Source organism: Mesoplodon mirus (assembly GCF_964341445.2).
Source record: "Mesoplodon mirus genome assembly, chromosome: 10".
NCBI classification, from domain to species: Eukaryota; Metazoa; Chordata; class Mammalia; order Artiodactyla; family Ziphiidae; genus Mesoplodon; species Mesoplodon mirus.
The window spans coordinates 30,583,827-30,599,423 of NC_138986.1; the positions used below are offsets into that span (position 1 = coordinate 30,583,827).

General features: G+C 43.3%; 1 protein-coding gene across 3 annotated transcripts in view; it reads left to right on the forward strand.

Annotated features, from left to right (window-relative positions):
- Positions 1-4,950: 4,950 nt before the first annotated feature.
- The window catches only part of MOXD1 (monooxygenase DBH like 1), an 81,532-nt gene continuing 70,885 nt past the window's right edge, over positions 4,951-15,597 (forward strand). For 2 of the 3 annotated variants that reach the window (XM_082633743.1, XM_082633744.1), the window contains exon 1: positions 4,951-5,312. In XM_082633743.1, the coding sequence (XP_082489869.1) occupies positions 5,049-5,312 (264 nt within the window). In that variant the 5' untranslated portion in view covers positions 4,951-5,048. Of the gene's footprint in view, positions 5,313-9,759; positions 9,873-15,597 lie in introns of those variants that run through there. The other variant, XM_082633745.1, reaches the window with a different exon arrangement.

The window sequence follows — 15,597 nt, forward strand, 5'->3', positions numbered from 1 at the left end:
GCTTGTTTCTATTAAAAAATTGTAACTGAATAACAAGTCACTTCTCTCTAGGACTTGCTAGCTTCAGCTGCAAGATGAGAGTATGGACTGCAGGGTCCTTGAGGTTCCTTTTAAGGCAAATCCTAGGATATTCCTAGGACTAACTCAGCACACTTTATCACCCCTCATTTCTCCTCCCATAATCACTGACAACTTCAGTTGCTTCATTGCCATAGAAACTAAATTTAGAGGACATGGTTATTTTTCTTCATCTAAAGATCACTCTGATAAAGAGCACAATTCTATTGCTCTCATCAACGCCCAAACAACTTTTTAAAAAGGCTTTACAATACTATAGGCTGAGTGCTGGTATAAATCAATTTCTTCCCTACCACAGTATTGATACACATTGTAGTTAATTGTAAACGGAAATTCTAACAGATGGTCACTAGTGATAAAAAAAAAACAGTATTATTACTTTTTTCCTCTAAGAAAATTTTATTACTTTTTCTAGTTGAAACAGTTTGATTTCAGAGCACGGTTTATAGATAATACCAAAGTGCCGGTTTTGCACAGAGAAAGTGGTTTGTTTGTTGTTATCTTCATACGGAGGGATTTTCAATGCCAACTGGCACTTATTTTCAAAGTAGCCTCAAGAACTCAGTTAAGACCATTTCAGTTTTTTAGTAATAAAAATAAATGCACTTCTTCATCCGTGCCACCATCATCATTGGTATCATCCATTATTAAAATAAGGAGTATAATAGTGGGCTAATAGCGGATCACGGCATCTTGCTCATGTGAAAAATATCAGCCCAGCTGAAAGTTTCATGATGATGACCTGGTAGCTTTAAAAATTACTTTTTTTTTAGTGGATATGAGGTGAGAGCTAAGGAAAGTATGTAGTCAAAAAAAAAAAAAAAAAAAAGAGAGAAACCAAAGTTCTATTTTTGGCTTTTCTGCCACTGACTCACAGTATTAACTTGAACCAGTGGCCAACTTTCGTCTACTAACTAAGCCTATCCACACAAGAGGCTTAGTTAACAGATGAAATGAGAAATGCTTCAGCTTCCCTATTTGAATGCTGGAGAACTGCTGAGATCACTTATATAAATATTTTTCTTTGAGCTCCCTAGAAGACAGGAACTTTATAAATATTTAGTTTTATTGTTGCACCTTAGGTACAAGTAGATGGGAAATTATTATACTTCCATATTTAAGTAAGAAATAACCTATTTCAGATAATCCTGGTTCATACCAAGGACTTGGCATTGGCTTGCTAGGGTCTCTTGAGCTTTCTTTTTTCCATCCTCCTCCACCCTTGCAGTTGACAAACGTGGAAATATAAATAAACCTTCCATAGCAGCGAGGGTTCCAAGGTAAGGAAGCCCAGCATGGATGCAGACACGCTGACTGATGGCAAGCTGTGTATCAGAATGGGTGAGGATTCAAAATACACATCACATTTAGAATTCCTGATTGAAAAGTGTGAAAAAATGATTCATTTTTTAAGAATGAGTAATTTGGTTGAATGTTCTGAACTCAAGAAGGACCTCACTGGATCTCTAGTTTTGTCTTTTCTTTCTTTTTTAGATACATGTGTAGAGAAGAAACCTAAAAAAATGTGATTGTAACCAGCAGGTTTAGAGTCACTCTGTTTATTTCAAGAGGAGTTTTACAAAAGTAATTCACCTGTTTCTTTGCAAATTCTTATTCAACAGGCTCTTCCTTCAAGGTTTTAATGGCACTAGGTTCTGGAATGATGTTCTTGGAATTCATACAAGTGTTAGTTTTGGATGGTGGAATTTCAGGTGATTTTTTAGTTTCCTTTCTTATTCTTTTTTGTTTTTTTTTTTTGCGGTACCCAGGCCTCTCACTGTTGTGGCCTCTCCCGTTGTGGAGCACAGGCTCTGGACGCGCAGGCTCAGCATCCATGGCTCACGGGACCAGCCGCTCCGCGGCATGTGGGATCTTCCCGGACCGGGGCACGAACCCGCGTCCCCTGCATCGGCAGGCGGACTCTCAACCACTAGCGCCACCAGGGAAGCCCCTCTTATTCATACTTTTTGCATTTCCTGATCTTTTGCTTTAAATAAGGAGCAAGTATCATTTTTACAAAAACAATAGTTAAAAAAGTAAATTTGAAACCTCTTGCCACTGATTTCATTCTCTTCCCGGCTCTATACCCTGAGTTTTTAATGGACCTGTGCTTTCTTCCTGCTTTCCTTACAGATTTAAGACAAGCAGTTGTACAGTAATTAATTTCCCAGTTGGGAAACTGCGACTTTATGCAACTGAGCGGGGAGATGGTATTGATCTAGGGAACTCAGGCAGCTTATAAAGCACACTTAGATAAAATTGTCTCTTTTATTTTCATTTACTGGGGTAATTCAAGCCAAGGCAGAATGGGTCTCTTGAGGATGAATTATGCTAATGATGTTCTGTTTGTTGACCTAATCTCAACATGATTATATTAGTTTTAGTAGTTCTTAAGCACTCAGGGTGTTTTGGATGCAATGCCAGTTACAGACAAGCAAAGGGCAATAACTTCACTTTCAACATCCCGACTTTATGAAAGAATAAAGACCATTTAAGACTTTCTCTTTTGTGTATTCATGTATGGTCTCCTTTTATATTTTTGCCTCAATACCAGGGCAGAGCAAAACATTCAATCGTATCTGGGGGCCAAGCTTTCCCTCCACAGCCCATCTTTGTTAAGAGGATGCTTCCGGGAGGATCTGAAAATGCATCTATTTATTCTTCCTACAAGTATTTATTAAGCACTATTGCATGTTCATACATATTCTAGGCAATGTGCTAGAACAAGGAACCAGAATCTGTTCCTGACTTAAAAGGCTCCTGGAGGAAAACAAGCATATGGACAGACACTGAAATGTTAGGGGTGCCATCATGAGGTCTGCACAGAACATTCCATGGCATGGGTACTACTGTGGAGGGGTCAATGCAATCTGACGGACATGTGGGAAGAAGGATCAGAAAATACTTCGAAGAATGGAGGGAAGAAAAGGCAAGTGTGGCAGAGTGTGAGCAATCTGAAAAGGCACAGTGATGGGAAACAGCAGGGCTCTCTTTTGAGGATTCTAGAGACAGCTTTTATGTGTCCGGTTGGAAGTGGGTGAGTGACATGGCAGTGATGGAGGGTAAAGCTAGAACAGTAAACAGGGGTCAGATTCCAGATGTGAATTTGGGATTTATATAACAAACCCCAGGAAGCAGATGTAACCATGTATTCCAGGCTCCTCTATGCTAGGGATAAAAGTGGGGTCACAAAACAGGAAGTTTGCCTTTGATCACTCTGGAGTAATATAACTCCCCTGAAATGCCTGTGCCTCACATGGTACCAAGACCCACTCTTCTTGGCCTCCATGTCCACCATTTTGGTCCTCTCTCTCCACATTCCCTTTCTCTTCCTGGCCAGAGCAACAGTAGTAGCCATGCCCCTGTGCTTGTAAAAATGTAGTTCTAAGGATGCGATTCTTAGTTTGCCGAAGTTGATGCTGCTGCTCTTGATGTCTGCCCAGGGAGTCCTGTAGCGGCTGGTAGTTCATACTCTCAATGCCTCAGTTCTTTAAAGGCTTCACAGGCTCTTTTATTTCTTGCCTTATCCCAAGGTTTCAACATTGCCCTACTCTGATGGTGGTCTGTTGTCATTGACTAAACCTGTAGACTTCAGTCCCCTCTCTCCTTGGGATGAGTCTCTTCTCAAGCAACTCCCTGAACTCCCTAGTAAACAGATCCGCTGGAAGGTTGCTTTCCAGAATTAGTCAAATATGCCCGAATCTTTGGGAGAGCACAGTTTTGATGCATGGTGGCAACTCTGGAAAAGTTATGGGAAAAGCAATGGCAAGAGAAAATAGGAGCAGGAAAAAACAGGCTGAAACATGACTCGCAGAGAGAATTAATATAAGCAGCTTGTGTGGAGCCTCCAAATCCAAAGTAAATAGTACATATTTGTAGTATTCTCCTTACCCATATTTTTTAAATCTGATATCCTCTCTTATTTTTATATTTTGTATTACTTGTATTTTATAAGCCACCTTAGAACTTGTATGAAACATGGCAGAATATAAATAAATGAATAAATAAAGACGGTAATTTGCAGTTGCCACACGGAGTAATTAGCATTCTGAAGACAGGAGTGATGTGGTCAAAGGTAGAGACAAAAACACTTTTTGATAAACATGACTACGGCCAGAACTTGAAATAGCAGGAAACGAGGATATCAACTTAAAATCTAACTCCCAAATGATGTTTCAACCCTGACCGATTTGCTGATGGCAGAGTGGTTTGGCAGAATTTGTCCCCTCAAGACCAAACCAAATCAAACAAAAACCAGTTAGAAGGAGGCAAGCCTTAAGGTGCTGACTCCTGCCGTCAGGAACCAGGTCTCCCAAGACTCGATGAAAGGGTGAGAGAGTTGCGCTGGACGAGGTGAACCGTGTTCCCGGTGGGGTAGAGGCATCGCTGTGTACAGTGGTTTCGGAAAATCGACGGCAGCGAACACGGAAATATTAAGCGGTTAACCCTGGACGGGACTTTCTCTTACTTGCCCTCCAGCAAACCCAGGATAGTCCCTTTGATTACTCAGGTCCTCCCCTCCTCGGCTAAGCTAGACTTACCCTCTCTCGGCAATTCCTTATTCTCTCCCCTGGGATCCCCACCCCCTGGTCCCCAAGACGTGCTCACTCTCCCGCTCCTTTTCCCTCTGCCCCCGACCCCCTTGCCTAGGCTTCCACCTCCTCCTCTCTCCTTCCAGGACGTCCGTCGCTCCGCTCCTCACTGAATCCCACCTCGGGGACCAAAGCAGGGGCGCGGGCTGGCAGATGGATGGGCGGCAAGGGCGGGACGCAGCTGGAATCCGCGGGACCCGGGCCGACGGGCTGGCGGGCCGCCCGGGCCTGGGAGGGAGAGCGGGACGGTCCGGCCCCTCCCGGCGGGCGGGACGGGGGGCGGTGCCCAGCCGCCGGCTCTCGACCGCCGCTCGGCGTGCGCCCACCGCGTTCCAGGCGGCGGGAGCCCAGGTGCCGCCAGGAGGGACGCGCCCGAGGATGTGCCGCTGGCCGCTGCTCCTGCTGTGCGGCCTGCTCCCCGGCGCGGCGGCGGGGGGCTCGGGCCGGCCCTTCCCGCACCGCACCCTCCTCGACTCGGAGGGCAAGTACTGGCTGAGCTGGGGCCCTTGGGGCGGCCGGCTAGCCTTCCGCCTCGAGGTGCGCACCGCCGGCTACGTGGGCTTCGGCTTCTCGCCCACCGGGACCATGGCCGCGGCCGACATCGTCGTGGGCGGGGTGCTCCGCGGGCGGCCCTACCTCCAGGTAAGCGCGTCCCCTCCCGGAGCCGCCCCGCCGCGCCCCGGCCGCTCCCGACCCCGGGCCACCCGGCTTTCCCTCCGGCCGAGAGTGGACGCCGTCGCGCCCCGCCGCCCCGCCGCCCCTGCCCGGCACCCGTTTGCCTTCGCCGTGCGCTCCTGTAGCCTCTGGCGCCCAGGTTTCGCCGCTGAGCACGGTGACCCCAGGCAGCTTGTCGTCTCTGAGCACTTTCCTGTCCCCAGCGCCCCACTTAATACATCCCCCAGGTACACGCACCCCGCTTCATCCCTCACAGGAAAGGAGAGGGACCCCGGCTTTGGGGGCCTAACGGGACAGCTCTCAGGGTTGAAGAGACCAGAGAGCTGTATCATTTGCTGTCTTGCTATCGAGGGTCGGGGATCTCAGAACTTCCCACATCTCGGCTATTCTGAAGCCTCCTGGCTCGCGGGCCGGGTCAGCTACCTTACCCGAGAGATGAATGAAAGGTCCCCAAGAATCGCTAGGAGCTTGCTATTCTGAGAGCCGTTTAGGAAGCCGCGAAACCTACAAAGCCTGGAGTCCCCAGGCAAAACCCCCTATTAAGTGGCAAAACTTTTCACTTACTTTAATAGCTAACAGAATCAATTTGACAGCTACCGTTTTGCTTTGAAAGAGCCCGAGTAGAGTCGTTGCCTGTTCACAGATGTTTTTATGAATAGGAATTTTTTTTTTTTAATTATGAGATGACCAGAATGATGAGGTAGGTAGGTTTTTCTGGACATCTTTGTCTGTTCGATCTTGACCGACATTTGGACACTTCTCCACGACGACATGACATCGTGGTAAACATAGGGTTGCTTATCAAAGTTCATCCAAAAATGCTGACCATTGCCAAAAGTCTCTTGATCCGGATGAAAACTAGTTGTTCTGGCATTGTGTTAAGGCTTTGATGATGTTAAAATCGATGTGCACGATGGATTTCAAAGAGCATTTCTCAGTAATTTTATTTCTGACTTCTAAGTTTGATTTCCACAACGTTCTGCAATTGATTTTTAACGCTAATTTTGGCATTGGACTTTTAACTCCGGCTAGAAATTTTAAAAAATGACAGCAATAAAAACTTTAAAACCATTCTGTTGTCTGTATTTTCATAAATTAGTCCTTTCCTCCCCAAAATAAGGACAACTCCAAGAAAGTAAAGTTATACGGGGATTACACTCTGCTGAAGTCATTGATGTATAAATTTTCTCCTTCTGGAGCATCTCAGACATTAAATTTGTAAACCAAGAATTTGACCCCAAACACAGGCCTCACTAGCTGAATAACTTAGCTCTCTTCCGATATGAAGTAGACAATACCTTATTTAAACACCTGTTGAGCCACATCTTTTTGTTTGTTTGTCTGTTTGCTTTTTTAGGGTGGGGAGAGTCAAATGCCCCTTAACTATCCTTGCATGTTTTCTTGAAGGGGACAAGTCTTACTATAGTGATATCATAAAACAGAGCATGTGTACTTTAAAAGATAACTTGATATTGTTTTCCCCAGAAGAGTGGCAGTTCTAGAAAGCCCATCCAATCTGATATCGAATGAAAGACTAAGAGTAGAATTCTGTTTCAACATGCCATAATGGGCACACCACAAACATAGGGTTTGTTAAACTACAGTATTTTCACACTCCTGGTGGATCTTCATAAAGATCACATAAGTGCTCTTTAGATGGGTTTTGAAACAGAGAACTTTTCTTAAAGTGATTACTGAACACATATCACTATGAAATAAGCCTTGGAAATGGATCCTTTCCCAATATATTTAATGAGCACGAAGTAGGACTTTCCCCTCTGTTTTTATTCCTAAGGAGATGAAATCTTTATTTTCATGTATAAAGGATCACCATTTTCTTAGCTGACTGACATCCTTTACTATTCCATGTTTTTAAGCATCCCATTCATTTTAGGACATATAATATACAATAAAAATTATGCTTATCAGTTAAGGAGAAAGAAAATTTATTAAAAACCTCTTTAATAAAAATGAAAGACCCCAGCCACTAAAAATAAAAAGAAATGTATCAGTTCCAGCTGGATCATCCAGGCTGGGTGATTCCATTTTCCAACTCTTGAAATTGTATCTTCCCCCTAGAAACTATTGATTTGAGATTCTTCATGCAGTGGTGTGATAAGGGTATCCTCAGCAACTATACCAAAAGGTAAATAGGGTTGTTAAACATTGTGTATGTGATTCCACTAGTAGACTGAATTTTGTGTAATTTTACTCCCCAAAAGAACAAATTTTGCATGAAACAATATAGCAAAAAACATTGGCTTCTGGGGCATGATGTAGGATGGCATCAGAGTGTATGATAACAACCTAAGTTGACATCCTAGTCACCTCCCCTTGTGGCTATTTTCCATATATTTTATTTCATCCTTTCTTATTTAATTTAAAAAAACTTGACCTTTACATATTTTTATTCTTTTATTATTATGACTTTTAATAATGATGATTATTAAATTCAGTTTATTATTAAACTGATGATCTTAAACTCTTCTTTTCAATAGAATGTTAACTCCTGGATAACTATATAAGAATAAATCCTAACCAACCAGGCAGAGAACTGTCGTTGAAACAGATGCCATAAACCCAAATTCATGTAGAGGTCAAGCAGCAAATGTAAAAGAGTGACAAGTCTTGAGTGGAACAGGCAGGATTGTAATGCAGCAGAGTAGAGGGGAGAGAAGAAACCCGAGATTTTGCATGTGAATTACTGTTATGTAGAAATGCAAATCGAGTATTGCCGGATCTTCCATTTGTTTTTGTTTTTTTGAGAGAAGAAAGTTTTTTTAAATTTATTTATTTAACTTATTTATTCTTGGCTGTGTTGGGTCTTCACTGCTGCGTGTGGACTTTCTCTAGTTGTGGTGAGCGGGGGCTGCTCTTCCTTGAGGTGCGCAGGCTTCTTATTGCGGTGGCTTCTCTTGTTGCGGAACACGGGCTCTAGGCGCGCGGGCTTCAGTAGTTGTAGCATGCAGGCTCAGTAGTTGTGGCTCACGGGCTCTAGAGCGCAGCCTCAGTAGTTGTGGCGCACAGGCTTAGCTGCTCCGTGGCATGTGGGATCTTCCCGGACCACAGCTCGAACCTGTGTCCCCTGCATTGGCAGGCAGATTCTTAACCCCTGCACCACCAGGGAAGTTCCAAGAGAAGAAAGATTTTTAGTTTGTGTGTGTGTGTAAGTAAAACCTTCTGATTAGTAAATAGCAGCCACAATTCAAAGTTGTACAAAGCACCCTGTAGTGCACATATACATACACAATTTCAGTTGAGGTATATCCCATGGACATCTTCATCTGGGACCAAGAGGAAAAAAAGCTAAAGTTAATAAAGAATCAACCCAAATTATGAAAATCCAGAAAAGACAGAGAAGCAGGTCCCATTTCTCTTCAGGCCAGATTTATTCTGTGTGAAGAAACATCCAGTGTCAGAGGAGACCTTGCCCCTTCTTTTGGTTGTCTGTCATTGTGTAACAAAGCACCCCATAACACAGTGGCTTATTTTGCTCACAAAGCTGCAATTTGAGCAGGACTTAGTGGTGACAGGTCTTTTTTGCTCCACGTGGTGTCAGCTCCAAGGTGAGTGCTTGAGTCATCTGGAGGCTCTCTCACTGGTTTGTCTGACTGGCAATTGATGCCGGCTATTGGCTGGACCTCCGCTGGTACTGTGGCAGGAACGTGGCCTCTCCGTGTAGCTGCCTGGCTTCCTCCCAGCAGAGTGGCTGGGTCCCAAGAGTGGACATCTTGAGAGGCCCAGGTGGAAAGTGGATGGCCCTTTATAATTTAGCCATGGAATCATGGACTGTGTCTTCTGCTGTAGTCAGAGTCCCACTGGATTGAAGAGAGAATGTAGATGCCACCTCAACATCATGCTGTGAGGAGGTCACGTGGGAGGGGAAGATATTAGTGTGGCCATCTTCGGAAAATCCATGCAACCGCACCCATCATCACCAACGTGCCCGTTCCCTTCCACCACCCCTTCTGAGTACCTGTCACCATGTAGTCACTCTCTCAAGACACTGCTCGGTTTGGGAGGCAAGTGCTTACTTTTTCACCTCTTTCCTTCCCCCCCCTTCTCACACACACACACACACACACGCGCGCGCGCGCGCGTGTGCATTGCTCACAAGAAGTTAGTGAATGGTTAGTCCTCCTAGTCCCCATTCCTTCCACCCCTCCCCCCAGTAAAAGATTTCTAAACCTCCACAAACCCACATTTTTCAGTGGTTGCCGATCACTAATTCAGGGCTGGACCCAATGAGACTGTCTCCGGAGGGCAGCGCGACATTTGCTTGTAGAGTTGTGGAGTGAAAAATCAGATTTTGATTTCCTTGCCTCAAGGCAGTATACTGGCTTGGACATCCTTAAAACCACACCCAGAGATGAGGTATTGTGGAAATTTGCCCTGCCCGTTTTGTAACCCTCTGACCCTGTCTGGAGATATTTCTTCAGATGGTGTATAACCAGGTACCATCAAAATGGGAAAGAAAAGAGAGAAACGCGATTGTGAAGTAAAGCCTGTCCCAGTGTACCCTGTCGGGTAAGTTGTTCTGGATCGGGTTACACTTGGGGACACGTTACCCCTGGGATGCTGCTGAGGTTAGTTTTGAGACAGTGTGTTTCACAGAACGGCCGGGGTGGGGGTGGGAAGCGGTCTTTCCTCTTTCTTCGGCTTTGGAAAGCCTCACTATTTTGTCTCAATGAATTAACTCAGTTCTCACTTCCCTGATGCACTCAGATTCGTGTCCTTTCCTTGTACTTTGCCCCTTTTTGACACAGAGCGATCCCACCCCGACCCAAGCCACTTAGTAACTGTGAGTCCCCATTGGGGGAAGTAATCCGGGTTGATGAATGCCTAGTTTGTGTGAGTTGGAGAAGAGGGCAGCATTGTCAGATGTGCCTGTTGAATTTGCACAAAAATGGATTCACTCTTCCTTTGGGGGTATAAATCGCTGGGGAATGGAGGCTGAAACCTAAGTCATCATTTGTTACAGCCTTGCTGGTTGGCCATCGCTAGGACTGAAACTTTTCTGTGATGAGAAGGAAGTCTTCAGCAGCGGGGTAATTGCTGCAGGGCTGCTCCCTGAGGAAATGCTTGGAAATTATGCTGTGATTTGAAATCACAGAAAACAGTGAGCATTCTTTGTGGTTAACGATGTGCTTCTTTTAAGTGCACCGGGGCCAAGGGCAACAAAGAAATGTTTGGAAAGCAAATTGAAAAGCTGTAAGGGAAAGGCGAAGAGAGTGTGCAACCCTGACACAGCTCAGCCGGGGCTTTGTTAAGAGATATTTATAAATCTTCAGATTATGTCCTCTCCCCCCCCCATCAATTTCCAGATGATGAAATTTCCAAAGCTTCATGCTTTGTGCATTAGTAATAAGTCCACATGCACCAATGTAAGCTGGAACAGAAACACACCAGGATAGTCTTCAGCTGTGTGGTTCTCCTTGGAAGAGCAGATGATTTCATAGCGCCAGCCTGAGGAAAGGGCAGAGTAAGGGCCAAGAGAAGAGTGCACCTGAATTGACCATCAAGGTTTAAGACTTCAGGCAACCAACAGCCTATTTCTGGATTCTTGGAAGGAGAGGCAAGAGTCCACGTCAAAGAAAGTGAACGGTGGTTTATCGATTCATCATTTGTAATAGAGCCCTATTAAAATAAAGGTGCTGGCAAAAGGAATGAATTCATTATATATCATGTTTCTGGCAATGTTTGATCCATACGTAAAAACAAAAACAAACAAAAAAATCCTCTGCCTATGGATGCCTCACAATGATGTTTATTGTAACTTTTAAAAAATAATTAGTACAGAACTTTTAAAGAGAGAATATTTCTCCAGGAAACCTCTTCCCAATCTATGTCTTTTTAACCTGTTAAATTTTAAAATAGACTGGGGAAAAAGCTTCACATTAGGACAACATACAGCACACACATAAGCAGAGAATTCTACAAAAATAAAAATAACTTCAAATATATCACTTTTTGTTAACTGTAAAAATGGGATTATATATGAGTGCTGTGCACATAATGTATAGACCAAATTTAATTTACTACTGAGGTCTTTTGTAGTCATCTAATGTAGCCAAAAATTATGAGAAAATCTTTAAACAATGTTTGCTTTTACAAGTTAAATGTCGATGTTTTGGACATTTACTTGCTGCTGGTAAGAGCTCAGAGTTCAGTTGATTCCCCTTAAATTTCCTAAACCACCCCCGCCCCAATTTTACGGTTAAGAAACTAGGCCTTAGGTACCTATTAAACGACTTGTTGGAGGCCATACAGATCAGTAGCCTGGATTCATTTTCTCTCAGTCCTGGTTTGGTGGTCTTTCTTCTCCTACAAGCAACTGGTAGCTTACATAAAAACATGTTAACAGTTTTCTTCCTCAACAGTGAAAAAACATGTTAATAAAATGCATTTTTAAAAAGTGATGAAATCATAGTATCTCTCTGACTACTTTTGTTGTACTATGAATGTCATAGATATACATATCTATGATGTGATTTTTCATTCATGGAGTTCTTGGGGTTTTTTTTTTGGCTGTGTAGGGTCTTAGTTGCGGCATGCGGGGTCCTCGTTGAGGTGTGTGGGATCTTTCATTGTGGTAGCGGGCTTCTCTCTAGTTGTGACATGCGGGTTTTCTCTTCTCTAGTTGTGGCGCACAGGCTCCAGGCGCGTGGGCTCTGTAGTTGGTGGCACGTGGGCTCTAGTTGAGGCGCGTAAGCTAAGTAGTTGTGGTGCACGGGCTTAGTTGGCCCACAGCGTGTGGGATATTAGTTCCCTGACCAGGGATCGAACCCTCGTCCCCTGCACTGGAAGGCGGATTCTCTACCACTGGACCACCAGGGAAGTCCCTCATGGAGTTCTTAATATATGCCATACACTATGATAAGTCCTTAAAGTGTGTTATCTCATGTAATTCTCACAATAGCCCTATAAGGTCAATATCTTATTTCTCCCATTTTGTAGATGTATAAACCTGAGGCTCCAGACCACACAGCATGAGAATCATTTGGGACTCGCATATGACTGTTTTAGTAAAGTACTCACCGATAGGCAGAGAATGTTAGAATGTTCATTCATTCACTTGACCAATATTTATTGAAGGTTTATTGAGCAGTTTTAGATGCTGGGGATATAGCATTTAGTGAGAGGAAATCAGTGGTATCGGGGGGCTCACATTTTGGTGGGGGATAAACAAACAAGCAACAAAAATTTCAGAAAGTGGTAACTGCTGTGCAGAGAATTAAAATAGGGTGATGTGATAAGGAGCACCAGTGTGGCTGTTTTAGATTGGAATGCTTATAATCAAAACACGAAGGAAAACAAATATCTCAAGTTTTAAAAGTTGTCTTTCAAGATTAACCATAGTGTTTACAATTCAAAATATCATATACTATGAAGAAGATTATCTGGCATGGGCATCAAAGGACTCAGTAGACCTTGAATATAGGAGACTGCCTACCTGGAGGAAATATAATTAATGTGTCTGAACCACATGAGCTCTCTTTTCTATTTCTGTGGCATTGTTACACAGATGTTTAGCAAGCTCAACTAGAGTCTTTCAGGCTTTGATCTAGAGACTCGGTGATTTTATTTTATTTTATTTTATTTTATTTTATTTTATTTTGCGGTACGCGGGCCTCTCACTGTTGTGGCCTCTCCTGTTGCGGAGCACAGGCTCCAGATGCGCAGGCTCAGCGGCCACGGCTCACAGGCCCAGCCGCTCCGCGGCATGTGGGATCTTCCCGGACCGGGGCACGAACCCGCGTCCCCTGCATCGGCAGGCGGACTCTCAACCACTGCTCCACCAGAGAAGCCCAGACTTGGTGATTTTATAGGAGTTTCTCTCTTAATACTAGGTATGAATGTTCTTCTCTTGTACTCTGTGTTCTTTCTCGTCTTCAATAATATGAGAGAGCTAAAGGACTTTGAGAACTAGAGCAACAAAACCACATGCGTCTGGGGAAGATTTCCATCTTTCAGGCAATTTTTAGACTAAAACTTGGAAGTCTCAGTTTCTTAGATGCAACTAAATTGCTACCATTTTTCCCCCTGCAAACTTCATGCACGGAAACCCACTCATACAAGGAAGCTCTTGGTAGATGAAACCATGTAGAAGCAAGGCCTCTGGTACTTTGGACATCCAGATCCCTTTGGGCAGGGCCAAGATGGATCTGTGCTACGGTGGATTGGAATCCAGTGGTGAGCAGGCAGAGCTAATGGAAGACTGAGAACTGGGAAAGATACTTCCTACGTCAGAAATTCCCAAATTTGTACATTAGAATCACTTGGGCATCTTTTAAAACTTTCACTGTCCAGGCAACCCCCATCCCTCCTTAATACCCATTAAATCACAATCTCTGGCGGGGGGGCTGGACACAGGCATTAATATATTTTAAAGTTTCTTAATTGACTCTGTGAAGACAATTCTGAAATGTGCAGACAAGTTCGGAAACTACAGACCTTATGTGGTTAGGCTCTTTGATCAGAATCAGGTGACTCCTGTGTGGTCCACCTATAGAAGCTTGGAAGATTCCAGGCGCTGGGCATGGGGACGCATAGCAGGATTCTGGACAAAGCAATTAAGACTGACCGCTTGATGTTTGAAGCCAAGGGCAAACATATGCTTAGATATTTAAGATTATTTTGTAAAGTAGAAAAATAAAGTGGGTTTTTCTAGAATTGAAACACTTCTGAAATGTTCAACAAATTTGGTGATACTTCTAAGTATTTTCTCAAAAGTACACGTTGAAACGAGAGCAGCAATGGAAGAACTGTGGGTAGTGGTGTATTTTAAAACATGCTGAGCCAGAAATCTCCCTCCTCCTCATAGCCCTCTACCATTCCTACACACCTTTTGTCAGTCGGTACTAGCTGCTGTATTTCCAAGCAACAGGAATATCTGCCCACACAGAGTCTAAAATTCATAAGTTATATATGGCCACAGGGCATTAAAGGAATATTAATAAATGAAAGTCTTAGATAATTTCTCAGCCTGTTCAAGAGGCGTGTTCTGCTCTAAAATCTTTTTTTAGAATTACCAGTGACAAAATGGACTCCCTTTGTATTTGGAAAAATTCGGAAGTGTCTTTCTAGTTACGTAAATAGATGTTCCTTTCCCTCCCTCCTTCATTTTCCAAAGTTACTAATAAGAAGTGAAATGCCCTAAAGCTATAGTTGCAGTAGGGAGAAGGAGGAAAAGAAGCAGGAGTAGTGGATAATTAGTGTTTTATTAGGGTGTGGATGCAACATTCACAGGTCGATGAGTATGTCAGTGCTGCCACAGTCTTCCTGAGGGACCAGGAAAGAGTCCATGTGCCTGGCGGGTCCTCAAGAAATACCTGCTGAGCAGCAAAAAGCAGGAAGCTCTGCTCTGAATCCCAGCACTGCTTGCTACTTACTCCTTGTGTGGCCCTTGGCAAACTCCTTAACGTCTCTAAAGTGACAGTTCCCTTTATGAAGAAGGGAATTATATCTAATGCATGGGGTTTTTGTGAGGATTAAATGAAATAGGCATGTAAAGCTCTTAGCAGAGTATGTGGCACATTAAAAGTACTCAATAAAGACAAGGTATTATTATAATGAGTCGTTTAGTGAAATATCAGAAATGTCAGATGATTACATGGAGAGAAATGTCCCAGATTTTCAACTTGGGGAAAAATATCTACTGAAGGAATAGATGGGGGAGATTCATAGTAATTTTTGAGGAAATTCAAAGACAAACTTTAAGCAACTGATTTGTGAATGCTTGGCCCTAAGCAATTGGTTTGTGACTAGAGGTCAGCATGGTTTCAGTAAACACAGGTTATACTCACAAGACTGCATTTGCTTTTGCATTTGATTTGCTGAACCAACCTGTAGTTGTGGTAATAAATCAATGGTGTGTCTGAATGATTCTAAAGTAATTGGCAGGTCTCTTAGGATGTCACAACATGTTTATAACAGACTGCCTACATTAGTCCACAGAATAAGGACTCAAAAGATAGTGATATATTAAAATAACGGAAGGAAACTAAAAGTTAAAAATTCACTGAGAATACAAATAAGGTTAAACACTTGGTTTAAAGATTAGTTGTGTATGTACAAAATGTGTAAAATTGGACTTAAATGGAATTCATATGAAAAAGGTCTAAATATTTGTTCTTCTTAAGCTCAAAAGATGTGCTTGTTGAGCACAAATATGCAATATTAGCCTATAAATTCTATGTTTACATCAAGTGAAGTAATACTGACATTGTAATCTGTACTAGGCTAACCATAA